We start from the raw sequence: 21959 nt of genomic DNA, 5'->3' as shown, positions 1-21959 counted from the left end.
TATGCCCAAGAGCACCAAAGCAGGCCCTCAGAGGGGTGTGTTCCTGCACATGCGCACACAGGTACCTCCGTCTCTGGCCTTGAATCCACCTTGGTGTTTGCCCTTGCTGGGTTGTGTTTCCGTGTGGGGAGGGGCATCACCCCTCAGGTCACAGCCCACAGTTACACAGGTTGTTCTCTGCTGGAAAAGGTGAGTTAAGGGCTGGAATCTAGCCAGTGCCCTGCTTGCCACTCGTGTGTCCTGGGCCCTGGAGGGTGGGGCTGTGTTCTCTAAGAGGACAGAATACCTTTGTCCAATTGTGCACCAAGATGCTTTTTGCTGAGTTGCGCACCTGCAGGGCTGTGGCCACGTCAAGGGGCTGCCTTTTTTCTAATTTGCATAAATTGCCCTGTGGGCTACTGGCCTTCTTGCCCTCACAACCTGGGCAGGGCACCTAGTGGTTGAGGCCTTAGCCAGCTTATGCTTAGTTTCTGACACTCAGCCTCAGTTCTAGACACCCCTTTGGAGGAGGTAGGCACATCTTGTTTGGGTGGGAATGGGATTCATGGGTAGATTTCCAGTCAGGGATCTTCTGTTCCCTGAAGGCAGAAAGGGCTCAGCGTCCTGGGCCAGCAAAAGGTGGGGAGCTGAGGAAGGAGAGATGCTCAGCAATGGCTGGTGGTCTCCTGGCCGGAAGGGAATTCTCTCTAGTAAGTGGGACTGACATGCATAGAAATTCAACTCCAGAGCAGAGGGTGGGTAGCATCCGTGACAAGTGCTCCTGTATTTCCCCAATGCTGCAGCTGCCTGGAGTAGGGAGGGGAGGGAGGCTGCCTGGGGTCCTTACCAGTTACCTTAGACTCCCAGGGGCACCCCATCCCGATGTGCACTCTGGTGTGGAGCTTGACCCAGGGTCCCAGGCACCAGCAGGTTTCTGAGTCTACACCCCCAAATGCTCAGCAGAAAGGGCAGCCTGGGGAGCCCCCTGTTGGACTTTCTCACAGTGAGGAGTTTCTGAGGGATCCTCCCATCCTGCAGGCCCTGCTAGATCCTCGCTGGGGCATGCCTGCCTGACGCTTCCTGGACCAGTGTATGGCCCCATGAAGTGTGTGACTTGACTGCCATGGAGCCCAGGCCAGCTTCAGTGAACCTCAGGGAAGGAAGGCAGCGTGGGGTTCAACTGCATATTATCTTGGTGAAAGGGGTGAGGTGTAGGAAGAAGCGGTGTGGGAGTTGAAGTCTGATGTGCAGGGCCGTGAGAAGGAGGTAACAAGGGACAGTTGTGGCTGTGTGGGGGACATGGGTGAAGGCAAGACACCCTCAGGAGATGCTCTCAAAGCCTTGGGCAGGTAATGACCCAGGGAAAGCCCCCAGAAGAGAGGGACGGGGCTGGTATATAGATTTGGAGGCCAGGAAGCAGATGGGGTTGAAGGGAAGGAAAGAAGTATGTGGGGGTGGCTCTAGAGGCAGGAGGAGACTACACAGGGAGCCTGTGTGTCCCAAGGACCTAAAAAACCAGCAAGTTGGAGGAAGTGGTTGTGGGGGGCTCAGGCTGGACAGGATTTGTTTATGGTCTGAGGCCTGATGCCTCCACATTCCCTATTCCAGCTGGAGGTGAGAAAGAAGGTAGGGAGCCAAGGTCTATGCCCTGATCAGCCTCTCAAAGGCATGATGTGTCCCCAGCATGGACCTCTTATGCCCTGGACCTGGCATTCTGCTAAGACCTTAGCTGTGGCCAGCTGGTCCAGGGCCACAAGCCTGCCTAGGACAAGCCTTGATCCTGAAGTTTCTAGGAGCAACTGGTGACCCAGTTTAAGGTTGAAGGTAGGGATGGCTGTGGATGAGAGCCGGGCCCATAGAGCAAGGCTCCTACCAGGCTGAATTCAGCAGTGCCCACTGCTGGGGGTGTGGTGGGGAGGAAGGGTGTTTAGGACCCAACTGCCCTGGCCTGGGAGAGGGGCTTTCACCCCTTTCTAGCCTGGCCTGGCTCACAGGAAATGCTTGATGAATATCTCTTCCCCTCCCTGATCAAAATACATGAGCCCCCACACTGTGCCAGGCCCAAAGCTGGGTGCTAGGGAGACAGACAGATGGGCCTTAGGCTTTTCCCGGCGGTGAGTTCAAACCTGAAGTCTTACTGGAAGAGGAGGTGTTTGGCGGGATTCGAAGGATGAGTGAGACATCAGCAGGGGGAAGGTGTTCTGAACAGAAGGTGAAGGTCAGGAAGGAGCAGGTGGTGTGGACCAGCAGTGAGAACCCCGTGTTTAGGGTCCACCCAGGGAGGGGTGCCCTGCCATAATTGGGGCCAGGGTGCTATGACTTGAAGGGCTGCCAGCCTCCTTAGAGGTGAGTTTGCCCCTTACCCAAGGACCAGGTGCTGGGCCAGCCTTTGAGTCTGGACTCGATGGGGAGGGGAGGTCAAATGTTCATCCGTTGACTGAAGGTCCATGGGAGCCAGGCCTTGGTCTCACCCTGGGCCAAAAGCCCAATACCCTAATTTTATAATTGAGGTCCAGAAAATGAAAGACACTTGCCTGAAGTCACAGGAATTAATGACAGAGCGGATCTGGGGCCTCCTAGGTGAAGCCGTACAAGCATGGAGATGAGTCAGGCCTTCCCCATCTCCTGAGAGACTCGGTCCTTTCCTGGCCTCCGAGAGCCACAGAAGGGACTGGATAGTTCATTGGTTCACCAAGCCTGACACTGATACCTGGTGACCTCAGGAAGTCCTGCCTACCTCAGGCCTCAGCATTCTCCTTCATAAAAAGCCAGGTTGGATGATCCCAGTTCCACAAAACATATTTCTCTGCTCTTGGCTCAGTTTTCCAGTGTGGCTGAGCTCCTGGAGGGCCAGGCGACCTGGGGCTTCACAATCGGGTACAGGTGAGCCCCTGCTCAGGGGGAGATTGGAGCTTGGCGAGAAAAGCAGCCTGAGACACCCAGCAAGGTGGTGAGTTCAATGGCAAGATCTTGCTGCGGTTGGCTAGTGTGGCCACGGATGGCTCTGCCAGATTGCTGGAGCTTGTAGTCTGAAGGATCAGCAGGGGTGTTTGAACAGCAGAGCAGCAGGCCTGGCTGCAGTGAGTCAGGTGGGACCTGGCAGTGGAGCCCTAGGATGCTTCCTACAGAGGGATAGGGGGCTTGTGTGATCTGTGAAGATCAAACCCTGCAGACCGGGGAGAACCACTCAGATGCGGGCAGGGCTAGGGCCGTGCAGGAGGGATAGCTAGAGAGAAAACTTCCAGCCCCCACCAGCTTCCTAGAACTGGACTCCAGCTCCCTTCTACCCAGCACTAGCAGATGGCAGTACTTTGGTTTGAGAGGGGGCCCAGTGGGCTGATGGGAGTTGTAGTTGTTGACCCAGGGGCTGATGGGAATTGTGGTACACACCCCTGCAAAAGCTAATGGGAGTTATAGTTCTCACCCATTGGGGCTGATGGGAATTGCAGTTTCAGCTCTGGAGTCCCCATTCATTAGACCTAGGTTGGGAGGAGACCTAACCCCCTCCCCCAAAAGCCCTCCCCACTAGTTCCCTCGGGCCCTATGTTAGCAAATGCTTCCTTCCCAGATGGCTGTGTATGTATTTTTTTCTTTTTTTGCTTTCTTCTTCTTTCCGTTGTTTTATTATTGTTTTAACAATAATAAGAGGGCCAGAGGCAGTCAAGCCCTGGCCAGGTCCTGGCGGCCCATGGGGGTTCTGGGGAGGGGGAGGGGGGAAGTCAGTGGGGGTCAGAGGTGGAGGGTGAAGAAAGAGACAGTTGGGGAGTTAGGGATAGCTCAGGAATCATGTGTCCCTGCCCACTTCCCTCATTCACTCCCTGCCCCTCCCATCTCCCTGCCTCTACATTGCTTCTTACCACCCTTCCCAAAGTCCTGTGGAACAAGACCCTCCTTCCATGTGTCTGCCTCCGTACTACTCTTCCTCATGGACCTTGTCACCTCCCACCTTCAATTTCTCCTCGCCCCATGGCCAACCTGCAGTTAGCCTTCAAAGCTCCTTCCCATGACCACCCCTCCCAAGTCCTCACACCCATGTAGCAATTCCTACACAGCTGCCTCAAGTGCCCCTTCCCCAAGCCCTCCTTCCCACTGCCGGTCCCTCCCCCACAAGCTGACACCAAGTGGTGGCAACAGTTCCTCAACCCCGGCTTGCACTGCACATTCCAGCTTTGCTAGTTTAATGGGGGAGAGGGCACAAGTGAGGGAGGAGAGAGAGTACTCAGGAGGAAACAAGATGTCCAGGGAGAGAAGATGAGGGAGGGAGATACCAAACAGGTAGACAGAAAACGTGGTGCGGAAAAGTTGTTTTTTCTTATTTTTCCCGGGAGAACCCGCTTACACAGCTCTGTTTGTAATTTTTTTCTTCATGCTAAAATCACACGGCCTATTTGTTGATGTAAGTTGCCTGAATTCCGTGGTATGCTATCTTCTTTTTTAAAAACAAAAGAAAAAAACCAAAAGCAAAAAAAGAAATATCTAGAAAAAAACCCTAAAAGATATTGTCGTTAGGTTTGTTTAAATGCTGCTCTTGTATCTGTTTTTAAAGCCTTAAACCAGTAGAGTTTTTTTTTCCGTTTCTTTTCTATTTCCTTTCCTTTCTGTTCCTTTTGGTTTCTTAAGACAAAAGACCAAAACCCAGAGAGCCACAGAGCCCGTGCGTGGGGTGCCCAGGGCATCCAGCCGCTGCCCGCTTAGAGCGCAGAGCTGCGGCCGGCTGGCGGGCGGGCCCGGCCCGCTCTAGTCTCCGCCAAAGCCAATTGGAACCGATTTGGGTGTGAGGCTGTTGTTTCTCTCTCTGTGGCGGCCGCCTGCGCCCCGGCCCTCGCTGACGCGCTCCCTTCTCTCTTCTCTCTCTTGTTCTAGGAGGAGAGTTAATATTGCCCATTATCACGGAGGACTCCTTAGACCCCCCTCCCGTGGCCACCCGATCCCCCTTCGTGCCCCCACCCCCCACCTTCTACCCCTTCCTCACGGGCGTGGGCGCCACTCAAGACACCCTGCCCCCGCCCTCTGCCCGCCGCCCGCCCGCCGGGGGCCCGTGCCAGGCCGAGCAGGACGACAGCGACTGCGAGGAGCCCATCGAGGCCTCGGGCTTTGCCTCCGGGGAGGTCTTTGACTCCAGCCTCCCCCCCACGGACGACGAGGACTTTTACACCACCTTCCCCCTGGTCACGGACCGCACCACCCTCCTCTCACCCCGCAGACCCGCTCCCCGGCCCAACCTCAGGACAGATGGGGCCACGGGCGCCCCTGGGGTGCTGCTAGCCCCCTCTGCCCCAGCTCCCAACCTGCCAGCGGGCAAAATGAACCACCGAGACCCGCTGCAGCCCCTGCTGGAGAACCCGCCCCTGGGGCCCGGGGTCCCCACGTCCTTTGAGCCGCGGAGGCCCCCTCCCCTGCGCCCCGGTGTGACCTCCGCCCCTGGCTTCCCCCATCTGCCCACAGCCAGCCCCACGGGGCCTGGGGAGCGGGGCCCGCCGGGCGCGGTGGAGGTGATCCGGGAGTCCAGCAGCACCACGGGCATGGTGGTGGGCATCGTGGCGGCCGCGGCGCTCTGCATCCTGATCCTGCTCTACGCCATGTACAAGTACCGCAACCGCGACGAGGGCTCCTACCAGGTGGACCAGAGCCGGAACTACATCAGTAACTCGGCCCAGAGCAACGGGGCGGTGGTGAAGGAGAAGGCCCCCGCGGCCCCCAAGACGCCCGGCAAGGCCAAGAAGAACAAGGACAAGGAATACTACGTGTGAGCCCGGCCGCGCCCCACCGCCGGCCCCTCCCGGAGGCCCGCCCCTCCGGGCTCGGCCACCGCTCCGGGCCTCGGACTTCTCTCACCGAGAGGAAACGCAAAAAAAGAAAAGGAAATCCCGTGCTCGTCCCTGCCCTCCTGCCGTCGGGGCGGCGGCACCGTCAGGCCCGGGGCTGGCTGTCCCTCAGCTCTGCGCTTCGGGCAGGGCACGTGCTCACAGCCCTGGGTTGATTTATTTTTTTAAGGGGGTAGTTTTATTTTGGTGGGGTTGGGCGGGAAGGAAGGCTGGGAGTTTTGTAAAGTGTCCTCTACTCGTCCAGTTCATTTCCCTCAGCTTTTCTTTTCCCTCCCTCTGTCCCTCCCGCCTTCCTTCCCCTCCAAGCCCTCCGGCCCCCGCCCCAGGCTTGCAATGTCTCTGCCCCTCCTCCTCCCCACTTCTTGTGTGTCTGGTTTCTCCCTTCCTGTCCTCCCTTTGGGTTTCCAGAGTCGGCGGGAGAAGGGGGGAGGGTGGGCAAGGGGCCCAGCGAGGGAGGTGGGGGGCAGGGTAGGGCAGTGGGTGGCCCCGAGCGCCCAACTCCATCCGCCGTCCACGGGGCAGGTGCCTTGCGGGCGCCGCCCAGCGCCCAGCGAGGGGGCGCCAGCCTGGGGAGGCCGGTTCCGTCGTGCGCGGCCGGGCGACGTGCATTGCTGGGGAAGCTGCTGGAGGAGCAGGGGTGGGGGCGGGGGGAGGGGAAAGGCAAATGCAGATATATATTAAAGACAAATAATCTAGATACGCGAGCAGCAGCCTGGGGCACCCGATGGGCGCCAGCAGCAGGCACGAGAGAGAGGCATGCCCTCTGGCTGCTGGGGTCACTTCTCTGCCCTCGGGCTCCCTGCTTCCCCAGTTTTTTTTCTCTCTTTGTTAACAAATGTGTCTGAGTCTTGGAAAACACCCCAACCCCGGAAATGTGTGGGAAAAGAAAACAAAAACTTTCCAAACCCAAAGGTCCTGTGCAGTTTGTTCGGGGTTGGGGCTGTTGGGACATTGGTCCTGGCTCTGGACTGGGGCTGGGCTCAAATTGAAGCCCATGAGCGTTGGTAAGTAGTTCCTAAACTTGGTCTGAGCATGGCTTTGGGCTCCCGGGGCAATTGTCTGTCTCCACGTGGCTGAGGATGGGGGCAGGAAACAGCCCCCAGGCTTGTGGGCAAAGGCTGGTCTCTGGCCTTGGTTGGGTCAACCCACCTGAGGACATTAGCTTCTGAATGGGGACAAATCCCCCGCCCCCCGTAGGAGCATGGAGTTGCCCCTAGTGGTTGCCACAGCTCTTGGAGGCAGTTATTCCTGGGTGGCATCACTAGCTGGGTCCAAATTTGCCCCCAGTTCTGCCTCACTCCAGGGTTTACTCCTTCCGCATCTCTAGTGGTTTCAACCCACATTTTCCATATCCACTTGGGCTGACCATGGGCAGTTCCTGGGGCTACAGATGGAAGCAGACACAGCACTACCCACCCTCAGGTGTTTTCTTCATGGAGGCACCAAATAGGCCAACGGCCCCAGACAAGCTGAGAGACAGCTGTGTTTTTTGTTTTGTTTGTTTTTTGGTGGGGTTTTGGTGTTTTGTTTTGATTTTTGAAAGAAGAGAGAGAGAGAAACATCGATTTGTTGTTCCACTTGTTTACGCATTTGTTGGTTGATTCTTGCATGAGCCCCGACCTGGAATTGAACCTCAACCTTGGCGCATCAGAGCGATGCTCTAACCAACTGAGCCAGGACTATTTAAGCCTCTTGGTCACAAGGAGCAGAGACTCGAGGTGGAGGTTGTAGGTGAGGACACGACTGTGCAGGCACCCTCAGGAGCAGAGTATGGATAGGTTTTGTCTCCCTGGTGGCGGTGGTGGATCCCCATGCCACTGAACACAGGAGACATGACAGCCTTGCTTGTGTCACTCAGGTTTCCTCCACCTTCTGCCTGGGGGAGCTTGTCTTCCCTCCGGCTCTGCTTCCTCGTGCCCTTTGCTCACCATCGCCCATCACTGCCTGAGTCAGCTTCCTGAGTTTCCATCCATGGCAGCTCTGCTCCTGCCCAGCTCCTGCTCGTGGCATTTTTCAGTTCACAAACCTGGTGTTTCCGCTTAGACGCTTCCCAGGCCGTTGGGCTCAATGCTTGCAGGAGCCAGACCCAAGTTGGCTCATTTCCCCCTCCTTCCTTCCATTTTTGGAATTCAGCTTTTGTCTTGGGACCATCTCCACCATGGAGTGTGCCCCCAGAGGTCCTTGAGTCCTGCCCCAGAGTCCTATCAAGGTTAGGAGAATGGGTCCTCCCCAGTTGCCTGGGGTGTGGATTTCCATGGCCTTGTGCTCTCCTTGCATCCTAAGCCAGCCACCCTGGCTGGGGAGACTCTGGTCCCCTCTTTCCCTCATTGCTGCTCACAGTCTTAGAGCCTGAGGTCAGCATCTCCACGGTCAGCTCTAACCCTGGTGGAAGCTTCGCAGAGGCCCTGGCTTGGGGCAGTCTTGCCAGGATGTCTTGTCCCTGTACAGGTGCTGGCCTCGCCGCTGGGTGAGGCCTCCCTCGCTCTCTGTTTAAGGGACAGAGACTTATGTTCCCCTGCCCTATCACCACCAGCAAAAGAAAATCAAAACAGGCAGGCCATAGTTCTTTGGTGTCGAGAAAGGAAGGGACAGCCTTCAGAAATTTGTAGAATAGCCCTGAACAGTCAGAATAGGGGGCCAGAGAGGGGGACAGTGCAGGAACCGGAAGGGTGGCCCCAGTCCTGCTCATGCCCTGTGGCTGTGGGACCAGGTGTTTTCCTTTCTGTACAAGGAGGCTACGAGCTCCTGTCACTCAAGGGTTTGGTTATAAGAGGAAAAATTCCTGGACCCTGCCAGTTTCCCCATCTGTAAGATATGGTCCCCTCGGTTTCAGCTCCTTTGTCTTGGGCATCTGATGTTGAACTTGGCACCTGGGCCTGAGTGGGGCTTTTGGGTTCTGGCCAGCCTAGGGGTGGCTGAAGTTCCAGGTGCTCCACTCATCAGCAGTTATTACTGGCAAGAATGTGTCAGGAGATTCTACCTCTGGGGACCAAGGACAAGGTTTGGGGAGGAAGCTAGAAGTGAAGTCTGGCTGAAGCCTTTGACCTTGAAGACCTGTCCTGGCCATGCAAGCCCCCAGGGGAGGGAACACCAGCTTGGCCAGTACTGGGCTCTTCTGGGAGGATGTCCCCCTCCTGGAGGCGGACATGGAACCTGTGGTGCCTGGCACTGCCCCTCCCCACACACCCTCCTGGGTGAGCTGAAGGCCTGGCTGGAGGCAGGAAAATGGAAAAAGTGGGCCTGCCATTCAGGTGGCAGCACCCAGCTGTGAGGCAGCCATTCAGGTGGCAGCACCTGACTGTAAGGCAGGCCTCTGTCTGCTGCCCAGGGAGGACCCTTCTCCCTGCCCAGAGTGCTCACTCTCTCACGGTGATAACACTCCTTAGTAGCCCCAGAGGGGCAGGGCCCTGGGTCCTGGAAGATTGTGACCACCTGGAAGGACTAGGAGCAAGGTCAGTTGACCACTTGGTGCCAGGGGATCCTGCAGGGACCTAGCTGGTTCTGAGCAGGAGGCCCCTGCCCTTGTGGAGCATCACTGGACACCGGGATGTGAGGCCTGAGCTGGGCTCTGGACACCTACAGACCCTCCTGGCTATGTGTTGTGGGCAGTCAGTTTCTCTGAGCCTTAGTTTTCCCATCTCTGAAACAGGGCAAAGTCTACCTTGAAGGATTCAGGAAAAGATGAAAGGAGGTGATGCCTTCAGGTGCCCAGCCTGGTGCCTGGCTCACAACAGGGAGTATAAAGGGAAGGCGCTCAGGCGAACACTCAGGGCAGGAAAGCTGGCCTGAAGAAGGGCCGCCCCAGCAAGGAGCCCCGCCCAGGCAGACTTGGCCCATCACTGAGTCTGTGAGGCCCAGTCCTTTGTTCCTTTATTTACTCTCTCGTCTCCCACCTGTGCCCCTCCGCCTGGCTCTGTGTGGGAACTGGGGATACCCCAACCCCCTGGGAACTCACAGGCTGGCAGGGTGGGAGACAGGCGTGGCCACAGCCATGGGTAAGGGTTTCATGAGATCCTGGGGCTGGGCCCTGGGCCCCTGGAATGAGGACATTGGCCTGGGTCTGGGAGGCTGCGTGGGAGTTTGTAGAGAAGGTGGCAGGGGGATTCCAGGCAGAAGACAGGGCTGGCCGGTGGGACTGGCTGTGTGGCTGGAGTGTGGAGAGGAGCTGGGGCGGGTGAAGCTGAGGAGCAGAGATTCCATCGCTGAGGGCCCTCAGGCTGGAGTGAGAAGCTGAGGAGGTTTCAGCTGTGGGTGATCAGCCTCTGAGCCAGGAGCAGCAAGAGGGGAGCAGGAGGCCAATAGGCGGGCCCCTCCCTCAGGCCTGGTCTCGGCTCCTCTTTGTACCCATGAGCGAGGGTTAGGTGGCCTCCTGCCAATCACACCATCCTTTGCCCTTTCTGTATTGAAGGTGGCTCCTCAGACAGAGAGGCAGGGCTGGGCTGGAGGGACAGCCCCGGGCTCTCTGGAAATCGAGGCCATTGCTTTCCTGCCTTCAGTGGAGGACAGAAGGCTCCTCCCCGGTCCCATTGCAGGCTCTCAGGAAGTCTAAAGCTGTGTGGATTTCAGGACAGAAGGCCCCCGGGTATCATGTGTTGCCTTCTTTACTGTCCTGTTCAGGAAAGACAAGGAGGGGTTGTGTCTCGCAGGTGCAGTGACCCCTGACCTCTGACCTGTGTCCATCCTGAGGACTCAGAAGATACTACTGCTCTTGGAGGCCCAGGACTGAGCTCCCAGGGCATGTGATGGGGGTGGATGGGCAGTTACAGCCTTGACAGACATCCCTGGGCTTTAGCAGTAGAGTAGGGCCAGTAAAGACTCCCCAAAATGGCCATCATTCCCTCGGCTCTCCCCCTTACACAGAGCTGCACTCCCTTCCCCTGACCTATCTCAAGGTGGAGCTGGGGGTAGCTGGGCCATTTGGGCCTCAGTGGTGGAATGAAGAACAGACTACAAAATCCCCACTGTCAGTTGGGAGACCCAGCCCTTGGCCTCTGCTCTCTCAAAGATGTGCTGTGTGACTCTTGGACAATCGGAGCCCTCTCTGGGCCTCTGCTTCTCCTCTGTCCAGTGATGGGCATGGGTAGCCAGGCCCATCCCGTTCTGGGGTTCTCTATAGGGAGAAGATGTTAGTCCCGGGGCTGGGTCCACTCACTGGCTCTGTACATCCTGGATGGTGTCGGGCAGCGGAAGGCCCCGGGTCTCAGGCAGCAGCAGCACGGTCAGGCCACTCAGCACTGGCACCGCCCCATACAGCAGCAGGGGCAGTGAGGGGTTGTGGATACCCAGTAGCCGAACCAGAGGCCCCAGGATGGCTCCCCCTCGGGCCGACATCTGGCCCAGGCCCACTGCAGTTGTCCTGCCAGCACAGGTGCACCTGTGAGGGGCCACTCTGCCCACCCTCGGCCTTGACCTCCCACTCCGGCCCAGCCCGGCTCTGCTCAGGGAGGTACAGTGGGTCAGGCTGAGCAGAGACCCATATAGGCAGCCAGCCTGAGACCACATAGAAGAGAGACACAGGCATGGACACCAGGCCTGGGGAAGACCACCCCATCCTGCCCTCCCATCCCAGGGCACCCCCATCCTTGGGCCCAGGCACAGTCTCACCTGAGTACGGTGGGGAAGAGCTCACCACTGTAAATGGTGATGCAGGTGAAGGTGACCCCTATCCACCCGAGCCCCAGCAGGGCTAGGGCTGAGCGCAGGGACCTCATCTCTGTGGGTAGAGACAGGGTTAGCAGGGATGGTGGCAGGGGCCCCAGGGTCAGATGGAGGCCCTCTCCCTGACTTTCCAGTTGCCTGAGTCACCTTGGGTGTCCCCAGACCTTGTACGTGCACCATGTCCTACGTGACCTCATAAGCACATTCTCTGACCCCCCAAACCTGCTCCCCAACCAGACACCCAGAGCGAGACCCAGGAAGTCCCTCTGATACCTCCCAATTTCCCTGCCCCTGTCCCCACAATTCACCACTGAGATCTTATTTTATCTTCACAATTTTTCACAGGCCACCCACCCACTCCATCCTTGCTCCCACTGCCCAGTTCAAGCCATCACCATCTCTCCCAGACACCCAGCAGTCTCCTTCCTAACTGGGCCCCAGTTCTAGTCCAGCCCCCTGAGAGGAGGGGACAAGGGGCCTGTGTTCCTGGCTCAGGCCCCCCTCCCCAGGTCGGCTCCTCTGGCCACAGTGCTGTGCACCCAGACCTGCCCGCTCACCGTAGGGCACCAGCACGTTGGCCAGGATGCAGAGCCCCGCCAGCACCAGGGACGCTGCCAGCATGGGGCGGCGGCCCAGGGAGCTCAGCAGCAGCAATATGCCTATCTTGGCTGCCATGTCAATGACCCCAATGAGGACCTGGAGCAGGAAGATGTTGCTGTCCAGGGCCTGCAGGTCCAGGGCCAGGCCAAAGAAGGTGAAACCAAAGGCAAACCTGGGGGTGGGACAGGTGGAGTCAGGCTGAAGAGCGGGCTGTTCAACGGCTTGTTCGTTCTCAGGCCCATTTCCGCCCTCCTCCCGTGGGCTCAGTCGGGCAGAGGGTGGTCTCTGCGGACTGCATTTCCCAGGTTCCCTTGCCAGTGCTGCTCCCCGTTAGGTTTGGCCATTGGGAGGCGCTGGTGAGAGGCTGGAGACAGGACCAGGGGAGAAGCAGGGGGTTCCTCCCTCCCTCTCCCTAGTGCCCTGTCTGGCCAAGGCTGTGTCCCCTCCCTCGGAGGCCTCGCTGGTTTCTGTCTTTGCTGGTGGCACTGCTCCTGGGCTCTGAGAATACCCATCCCTCCTCCCCGGTCCCTCCGAGCTAGGGTGGCTATGCCTTTCTGGTGTTGAAGCCTCTGCCGCCTCATCCCACTAGGCCTTCAGCTCTTCCAGCGCTTTTCTTACGAATCCTCCTCATTAATGTCTTCTACCCACGCTCAGCCACCGGAGCCCACCCGGCCTGGGCTGTTTCCCCAGGACTGACTGAGGCGCCAGCGCTACAGGCTTTGTGCTGGAGGCCCCCCAGGCCAGTGGCACCAACAGGAGAGTCATCAGAGGACCCCAGGCCAGTGAGACCAACAGAGTCTTGACTCCAAGTTCCCTGGCAGCCTGTGGGTAGGGACAGGCTGAGGTGGGGCCAGGTGGGTGGGGGTTGGAGGGACATCTACCAGCACAGAGTGGAGATGCAGGTCCGGAGGCCCAGTCCAGGTGTGCAAAGCAGGTTGCCCAAGTTGGTGGGAGTCTGGCTCACGCTGAGCTCCTTCTGCATGGCTGAGAGCAAGACCTTGGGGGGAGGGACATTGTTAGCACTGGGAGCTCCAGGCAGGCCCCATCTCTAAAACCCTTATCCCAGGGGGCTGGGGCTCTTGGTTGCCTCTCCAAGGCCCTGTGCAGGGTCAGGGAAAGGGTCTGAGGGTCCAGCCCTGGGGAAGGCTCGGGCCCACCTCACCTCCGTGGTCAGTGCATCCCCCACTGCCCTCTTCCCGTTGATGGCAGCCACCCTCTGCAGTTCCCGAAGGCCCTGCTCCACCTGGCCCGTGGTGAGGAGCCATCTCGCAGACTCCGGCAGCCACCTGAGGAGGGGAAGGAGGGGAGAGTGGGAGGACGTCATTGCCTGTGACCCCCAGGGCCTGGCTCCAGTGGGTGGCCCAGGGCCTGGCCTACACAGCCTCACTGACCCTCTCTCCCCCTCTGCCTAAGGGGGTGGCCTTACTGGGGCCCACAGGCCCCAGACTCAGGGTGGTGAGGTCAGTGGGTGGGCAGCAAAGGGCGGCCACACCACCTCAGCCACCCTCCTCCTGCAGCTGGCATCCTTCCTCTCTCCTCCCTCCCCCCTCCATTGGGTTGAAGTTGGGAGTCCCTGGTCTCCCTTCCTGTCTCCTCCTGACCCCATGGCCCTTCCCCTGCCTCACCTGGGAGCCAGGCCTGGGTGCAGTAAGGTCTCCTCCCCCCAGTAGCTACAGCAGCACAGTCCTGCCCACCCACCCAGGCTCCAAGCCTGCCAGGATCTCTCCTCTACTGTCTGGCACTGCCCAGGAGCACTGTCACAGGGCCCCCTGTTTATCTCCATGGCTGCACCTCCTGCCTGAGCCTGCTCCTCCCCCGGTACCCCAACCTGCAAACAGCTTCATGCCTGCCGGGGGAGGGGGGACTCAGGCCTGGAGAAGGGTCTTTGGTCCCCACATCACCAGCCCCCACCAGTCAGTCAACAGTTCTCATCACCTCTAGCACCCCTTGTATCCCACAGCCTTTGTCACAGCCCTTTGTCCCTATTGTTCAAGCCGAGACAACAGCAGCCACCTCCTGGGTGCCATTCGGCCCGTGCATGCGTGTCCCCTCCCCCTGGCAGGACCCAGACCCTAACACCAACCTGGCTTCCACGGCCTCAATGTCAAGTCCAGATCTACACTGTGTGCCCGCCTGGCCGAGCTCCCTGGGGTGCCCGCCTCTCTGCCCTGGCTCCCACCCCCGCGGGCCACCAGCCAGCCACACTTTTCCTGCAGCAGCAGCAGGTGCAGCCACGTGCTTCACACCCACCGGGACCCTAAGGTCCTTTAGGGTTTGCAGAACGGGATAGAAGGGAAGATTAAGGTGCCCGTTAGAGGTGGAGTTGACTAGACCCAGTGACCTGCTGGACTCGGGGCGGGAGAGGGCGCGTCAGGGCGACTCTGACTCCAGCACTGGTGGGTGAGGGTTGCTGTCAATGCTGGGGGCTTGCAGAGGAGCAGGTGTAAGGAGATGCTACATTTTAGTGCTAGGACACCGATCATGGAGATGTCACACAGGCTGCTGGAAACAGGAGGCTGGTGGCTGGGAAAGGCAGGGCTGCAGGGGGTTTTGGGGTCTGCAGCCAGTGGAGAGAGAGCCGTGGGCACCGATGAGGCTGCCCAAGGAGAGGGCACTCCAGGCACCCACCACATGCTACAGAGGCCGAGCAGGGTGGCGCAGAGCAATGGTGACAGGTCATGGAGAGTGACAGGACAGAGGGGGGAAGGGAGAAAGAGGCAGCAGCGAGGAGCGGGGGAAGGAGATGCTTCCTGGACCCTTGGGTGGAGTGGGTGGGCACTGCGGGCGGTGGCCTCCAGCTAGGCTGGGCTCCTGTGATCCCCTCCTGCCCTGCACCCCTGGCCTCCTGCTTCCCCAACCCTCTGCCCCCCGGGGGAGGGCAGTCTCCCATTCCCCTGCGAGGAAGGTGGCAGGGGGATGGGGTGGCACCCACCAGGAGTACACAAAGAAGAGGAAGAAGGGGACAGAGGCCACCAGCTGCAGCCACATCCAGTCGCGTATGCCGTAGGCCGCCGTGGCCATCAGGATCATGCCGAAGCTGTAGCCCAGGTTGCTGAAAGTCATCACCATGGCTCGGGCTTGTGCTGATGTCCACTCTATCACTGCAAGGAGACCACACAGCTCGCCCCAGGAGCCTTGAGAGCCTTCCCCGCTCGACCCTGGGTCAGGGGGACCTACGGATGGTGGCGGTGTTCATCATGATGCCCGTGATGGCCAAGGCCGCCAGGAAGCGGAAGAGGCAGTACACGGGGAAGCTGGGCGCAAAGGTGGTCGCCGTGCCCCACACAGCAATCTGAAAGTAGCCCCAGGTCAGCACCAGCCTGCGTCCGAACCTGCGACACACACCGGGAGGGTGGCAGGTCCACAGCAGGCCACGGTAACACCACAGGGGTCTGGACCACTAGAGCCCACCCCACACTTCCAGGCTGAGCAGGGGGCGATGCTAAAATGACACCTGGGGCCAGGCCCACATTATTCATCCACAGGGGGCCCATGAGCACAGGTGGGTGTGACGGTACTCTCGGCAGGAACTGAGTTCTCTGTCAGCGGGAGCATCCAAGCAGCAGCTGAAGGCAGGCATGCGGCTGAGCAGGTGTCGGCAGTGAGTGAGTGATGAGAGCATGACCCTCCACAACCTCGGAGGAGAGTCTGAGAAGCCAAGGCCCGAGAGGGGAGGAGCCCTGCTCACAGCGCAGCTGGAGGGCGTCAGGAAGGAGACCCCACACAGGCATCTGGGAGCAAGGGGGCAGCCAAGGCAATGGGCCTGCTTGGATGGTAAGCGGACAGGGACACGTACCTGTCAGAGGCTTGGCCAGTCACTGCGGTTCCCACCAGGACCCCAGCCAGGAAGATGGACTGGGCCATGGGCTTCAGGGCCTGAGAGTCACACACCAGGTCCCACTGGTGGGAGAGGAGTAGGGAGCTGAGCTCAGGACATCGGGGGAGCCCAGGTGGAAGGGGGAAGTAGAGGGGAAGGCACCAGGGAACTGGGTGTAGTGACCTCTAGGGTTGTAGGGCAGGGTCCTGTGGGACAGCGAAGGCTGTCACTCCTTGCTAAGACCCTTCATGGCTCCCTATTGCCCTCCAGTCAAGGGTCAGGCCCTGTCTGGCCTCATCTGCCCTCCCCTGCCTTGTGGGAGCTGGGAGCTGGCACCTCCCCCTACTTTCCTCTGCTTCTTTACAAAGGGGCCCCTTCCCGCTGGCTGCGATGGGGCACCCCTCCTACTTTCCCAGATGTGTCCAATGCCCCCTTGTGGGGTTGCCTCTGGGAATCTAATGACTTCCCTGAGTCTCCCTGTGGCAGGCAGAGCAGTTGGACTTGCATGTGGAGAAAGCTGCCTGAGTCACCCCTGATAAAAGGCAGTAAAGCCGCCCTGGGCGTCCAGGGTGCCCACTCAGTGTCACCTGCTGTCCCACCAGCCCAGGGCCTTTGTAGGCTGTTTCCTGTCACTAGTCCCTCTGTAGGTGCATGTGGCCGAGGAGGGCTGGCTGGAGAGTGAGATGGCTCCTGGGACGGCCATTCTGCATCCTGCCAACTATGAGCAGTGACTTTGACATCTGAGGCGCCAGGACTGGGGTGGGTGTCGGGGGAGGCCCTTACCTTGTCCACGATGGTGGAGGTGAAGGTGCTACGGTCATAGACCCAGCCATCCACACATGGCTCTGTGGCGGCCTCGCTCCAGTTGGTGGCCGTGCTGTTGGTGTCCAGGAGCTGCCACTGTGGTTGGCGGAAGCGGCGACATTGGTGGGGCCCATGGTTGGGGCCCGGTGGGATGGACACAGCCAGCAGGGCCTCAGGGCGCAGGGCACTGGGGGTGCCGTCCAGGGCAGTGCCGTTGTCCAGGAGCGGCACCCAGCAGCGGTGACCTGGCACAGCAGCTGAGAAGTTCTCCAGCAGATTCTGAGTGGTGATCCACATGATGGGCATGACCAAGGCCACGGACTGGAGAACCTGGAAGCGGCCCAGGCTGCCCACTCAGTCCAGGAGTTCAGAAAAGGCCATGGGGCTCCCCGGGGGGCCAATGGGGGTGCCCACGTCACAGGGATGGGCTCAGGGCTAAGGGGCTGGAGCCAGTGGCCTGCTTCCCAGGCCGCAGAGAGGGCTTCTCTGCCGGGCAGCCTGGGGCATGGCAGTGCCCTCTGCTTTGCTGACTCAGGCTGGGTTCTCCAGCAGCTGTCACTCAAGGTCACTCCAGCTGGAACCTGAGGCTGCGTGGTGTGACCCTGAGTTTGCTGGCATCTCCTCAGAGATGAATTTGAGAAGTGGGGAAAGTGGATCCTGAAGTCACCCGGCCTGGAATTAAACTGTGACCAGTGACACCTATGGATATAGGGGTTAATAATCATCTCAGTCAAAGGTTAACCCAATGTGAGGGAGCGAGTGTAGAACGGCAGCTCCTCCCTGCGTGGGCTGGAGGCCCCCAGGAAGCCTGGTCTCTGGCGGGTGGGGGTGCCTGGGCTCTGTCCTGGGACGCATGGTGCTGCAGCCTCCCCTTGGCACCCCTGCCTGCCTCGCTGGGGATCTTCCTAATCTTGGGGCTGATGTGGGCCTGAGGGACACCCCATGCACTCTGAGGAACTGTGTGTGTGTGTGTGTGTGTCCGTCCCGAGCCACCGGCCTAATAAACATCTCACACCTACTGCAGCCAAAGCTGAACTTCCCTTCAAGGTGCTTCTCCCACGGCTTCCCTGTCGCAGCGTCCATTACTCCACGTTTCCAGCTGCCAGGACAGCACCCTGGAGCCACCCCTGACCCGCCTTCATTCACACCTCCCGAGCCCTTGGCCAGGAAGCCCTGGCGGCGGTCCCTTCAGAACAACCAGGACACGCTCACCCCTGCCTCTGCCCCGCACTCCCTCGGCCAAGCCCTTGCCTCTTTCCCCAGGGTCGCTGCAGTGACCTCTTCGCTGGCCTCCCTGCCTCCACCCTTGAGCCCACCAGTTGATTCTCCACACACAGAGAGGTGGATTCTGCTTTACTTCCACTCACCACGTCACTGTTGTGCTCAGACCTGGCAGTGTCGCCTCATCTCACAGCGTGAAAGCCAAGCCCTTGTGATGCGGGGCCCCTGCCGCCGCTCTGGCTCTGGCTCTGGCTCTGGCTCTGGCTCGGCTCCTAGTCTTGCTTCCTCCACGCCAGCCCCACTGGCCTCCTTACTGCTGCCTGAATGTTCCGGGCACGTCTCTGCCTCAGGACCCTTGCACCTGCTGTTTCTTCTGCCACAACCCTCTTCTCCCAGACAGCCGATGCCTCGTCTCCTCAAACCTTTGTTGAGAAGGCACGTTGTCCGCGAGGCCCTGCCGAGAGCCCTGTTTAACCCTAACTGCCCCTGCCCTCGGCACTCCCCCCTCCCCCCCCGTCCCCTTTCCTGCTTTTCCACTGCACGGACCACCACCCGGCGCCCTTCGCCTCTACCCAAACATCTCCTTTCTGTCTGGCTTCCCACGCTCGAATGCTAGCTCCTTAAAGGTGGGGACTCGCCCTGGCCGGGCGGCTCTGGAGCGTTGTCCTGTACACCAAAAAAAAAAAAAGGTTGCGGGTTTGATTCCCAGTCAGGGCGCACACACCTAGGTTGCGGGTTCGATCCCTGGTCGGGGTGAGTACAGGAGGCGACTGGTGATGTTTCTGTCGCACATCCATGTTTCTCTCTCCCTCCCTTCTTCTCTCTCTAAAAAAATCAATAAAAACACATGCTCAGGTGAAGATTAAATAGATAAATAAGTAAATAATAAATTACAAAGGTGGGGACTTGGCCGGTTTTGCTCACCGCTGCCCCTGTCGCCCGGAGCAACGCCTGGCACACAGCAGGCACCGTTAGTATGGCCTCAGTGGACCGAGGAGAGGCCTCGGTTGCATGTCACAGACGCCCCGGAACTGGTCAGGAAGAGCCTCCGGTGGGCGCGGCGCCGGCGTCCAGCTCGCGCCCGGCCTCGCTGGTTGAATTCCGTCTGCTCTTCAGCCCTTCTGTTGAGACTCGTTTCCCAAAGCGCGGGAATTTTAACTTCCAAACGTGCACCCTTCCGTGGGGTGAGGGCTGGAACTGACCTCTGGGCTGGCGGTGGGCTTGCTGGATGACCGGGGACCCGGTTGGCAGGCTCCTGTGGAGCGGCGGGGCCCAGGCTGGAAGGCAGCGGGGCAGGGGGCGCAGACAGCTCGTTCAAGGAGCTTCGCTGCAAGGAAACGTGAAGGGGCAGCCGAAGGGGGTGCGGTTTGCGTTCGGCTGCTGTCACACCCAAGCCCCAAAACGCACAGTGGCTGAACACAATCGAAGTTTGCTTCTCGGCCATTTGAAGTTCCGAGTGGGTGTTGCCGACTGGTGGGCAGCTGTCGCCCGGTGGCATCGGGGAACTCAGGCTGCCCCCGTGGCTCTGCCGCGTCCAGCATAGTCCACGGTCGCTGTGCTTGTGTGTATCAGGCCACGGAAGGGACGAGAGGCTCCCACTCCCCTTCCTAGTGAGAACTAGTCCCAAGGCCCCACCAGATGGTGGGGGGCTGGGGGGCCTCGGCAGCAGGCTCTGCCCTGCGGGCCGTGGCCACCTCCGCTACAGGGGTTCACACGGTGGTGGGAGAGGCTGCACTCTGGGTGCCGATGGAAATCCCTGGGCTGAGGGGGAACCTGATGATGTCTGCAGGAGGCGGATATTCGGAAGCAGCGTCCCAGGGACCGTGGGAGGGGACTGGCTCCAGCTCCCAGGAGGGCTTGGCCCTTGGAGCTCCTCGGCGGCAGGAGGTAAGGGCAGCGTGTGGACGTGGCACGTGGACACGAAGCTCTTCTGGTGGATGTGACGTTGGGAGGAGCGCGCTGGGAAGTGGGCGGCACTGCAGGCGGCGCCCCTTGGGCTGGCGTCTCCCTAGGTGAGACCGGCTGGCCGTGGGGGCCCTGCAGCCGGGCCTGCAGCTAGGGCCGCGTGTGGAGTCGACAGGGAGCTGGGCTTGGCAGGGAGGGGCTTGGCCAGGCGACAGTGATGACCAGATGCGGGGCCGCTGAGCGGCGCAGGTGCAGGGGAACGGCTGGGCTGACAGTCAGGAGGGAAGCGATGACGTGGAGGTGAGGGCCGCGCAGAAAGGGAGGCCACCGGGCTCTAGAGCCAGGTGGCACCGTAGAATTGTCCTCGTGCGGGTACAGAGGGGGAGGCTGGGGGGAGCCTGGGAGGCGGGCAGCTATGGGCTTAGGTTAGGACTGTGGGGTGAGCGTCAGGTGGAGAGAAGGTCAAGGAGAGAGGCAACTGGGTCAGAAGAGATGAGGGGAGATGGTGCTGGGGGAAGGCTTAGCACCCCCTGACCAGAGCCAGCCTCGGTGCCCATCAGGTACTAACAGTGGGATGACATAATTGTGAGAATGGACACAGGCAAGCTGTTTGTCAATGTGGTTGGTTTTTTTCTTTTTTTCTGGGCCTGGGGGTGCACTGCGTGGACATCTCTCTGGCCAGATCGTAATTCCTCCCAACCCCCAATGTCCTGTGGCGACAGCAGCTGCCTCTGGTCTCAGGCCAGGCAGGAGAAAGGCCAGTAGGATTTCAGACTGTCAGTGACTCAGACAAGTCCCTGGGTGGCCAGCAGAGCTGGCTGAATCCAGGTGGACAGCTGAAGGAGGCGGCAGCCAAAGCCAGCTCAGTTTGCTCATGCTCTGGGGTTCCCAGAACCTGGGACATTATTAATGTGGCATCTGAGCTTCCCCTCTCCTCCTGTCCCACATCTCCATGGGCTGGATTCTTTGAGGTGGGATGACACCCCTGAAAGCGTGCTCTGGGTTGGTCCCTTTGAAGTAATCTGCCAGCTTCTAGCTTGTTACCCCTGCTCAAAGCCTCTGATGACTCCCTAATGCTTCAGAGACAGCACCAAGGCAGCCAGCCCCCCGCCCCCCGCCCCCCATCTTCAAAACCTTTGCTTCGTTGCCTCCTTCACATGGCAGAGCACCGGCCCGTTCCGGAAATGCCCTGTGCCCTGTCTTCCTGTTCTGTTGTTTCTTTTCTTTTTTTATTTTAAAAAATATATCTTTTTTTAATTTAATTTAATTTTTAAATTTTATTATTGTTTAAAATATTACAGATGTCCCTTTTTCTCCCCAATAAAAATATATCTTTATTGATTTCAGAGAGAGGAAGGGAGAGGGAGAGAGAGAGAAACATCAGTGATGAGAGTCATTGATCGGCTGCCTCCTGCGCACCCCCTGCTGGGGATAGAGCCCGCAACCCGGGCATGTGCCCTGACCGGGAACTGAACTGCGATCCCCTGGATCCTGGGTGGACACTCAACCGCTGAGCCACGCCGGCCGGGCTCTGCTGCTTCTTTTACCTGAGGGCTAGTGCCACCATGCCACCCACCCATCCCTACAATCTTCTCCCGCTCCTGTCCCTGCCCACCTCCCAACAGCCCTGCCCGCTCGATGAGCCTCGAGCTCTTCCCTCTGCCAGGTAACGGGATGCAGGCTTCCTAAAGGCCGGGTCTGAGTCATCGTGTCCCCAACTGTGCCCAGAGCAGGACCTGGCATGCAGACCGGGGCCCAGGCAGGGCTGGGGAGAGGCCGTGCAGGCTTCGTGGTCTCTGAATCTGGGCTCCTGGGGTCTCAATCTCTTCATCTGTAAAATGGCATTATAGCCCCACTTTGCAATGTGGTGTTCGTGACAAGAAGACACTGTTCTCTGAGGGTCTTCACCATCTCTGGCCACCCAAGTGTCAAAGTAAAGATAATTAGAGCCCCAAACACCAACTCCTTCTCCAGAACCTCTGAAGGTCTGGTCTCTGGGTGTTTTATTCCAAACTGCTGTTCTGGGCAGTTCTGAAAGGCTGGGCGCCTGCCTTCCTGAAAAACACAGTGGACCCCCTCATCGGTACCAAATGTGCCCCAAATGTGGCCACAGGCTCAATTCAGAATTCCCCAGGGAACAGCTCAGGGTC

General features: G+C 59.4%; 2 protein-coding genes across 16 annotated transcripts in view; one reads left to right on the top strand and one right to left on the bottom strand.

The window, feature by feature from the left end:
- The window catches only part of NRXN2 (neurexin 2), a gene marked incomplete at its 5' end in the record, with an annotated part of 96779 nt that extends 90073 nt beyond the window's left edge, over positions 1–6706 (top strand). For 9 of the 15 annotated variants that reach the window (XM_081153405.1, XM_081153404.1, XM_081153403.1 and 6 more), the window contains one exon: positions 4843–6706. In XM_081153405.1, coding sequence (XP_081009531.1) covers positions 4843–5729 — 887 coding nt within the window. In that variant the 3' untranslated portion in view covers positions 5730–6706. The remainder of the gene's footprint in view (positions 1–4842) is intronic. The other 6 variants (XM_081153401.1, XM_081153402.1, XM_081153400.1 and 3 more) reach the window with 1 other exon arrangement.
- Positions 6707–9651: 2945 nt separating this feature from the next.
- SLC22A12 (solute carrier family 22 member 12) overlaps positions 9652–21959 on the bottom strand; it is a gene marked incomplete at its 5' end in the record, with an annotated part of 31133 nt that continues 18825 nt past the window's right edge. Inside the window, 11 exon segments of the mRNA XM_081154914.1 lie at positions 9652–10413; positions 10957–11160; positions 11409–11517; positions 12020–12234; positions 12944–13059; positions 13225–13348; positions 14995–15163; positions 15240–15394; positions 15859–15962; positions 16663–17037; positions 17041–17068. Coding sequence (XP_081011040.1) covers positions 10350–10413; positions 10957–11160; positions 11409–11517; positions 12020–12234; positions 12944–13059; positions 13225–13348; positions 14995–15163; positions 15240–15394; positions 15859–15962; positions 16663–17037; positions 17041–17068 — 1663 coding nt within the window. The 3' untranslated portion in view covers positions 9652–10349.

Source organism: Miniopterus schreibersii, assembly GCF_964146895.1.
Source record: "Miniopterus schreibersii genome assembly, chromosome: 12".
In the NCBI taxonomy this organism is placed as follows: domain Eukaryota; kingdom Metazoa; phylum Chordata; class Mammalia; order Chiroptera; family Miniopteridae; genus Miniopterus; species Miniopterus schreibersii.
This window is presented reverse-complemented; position numbering and strand designations above follow the sequence as displayed.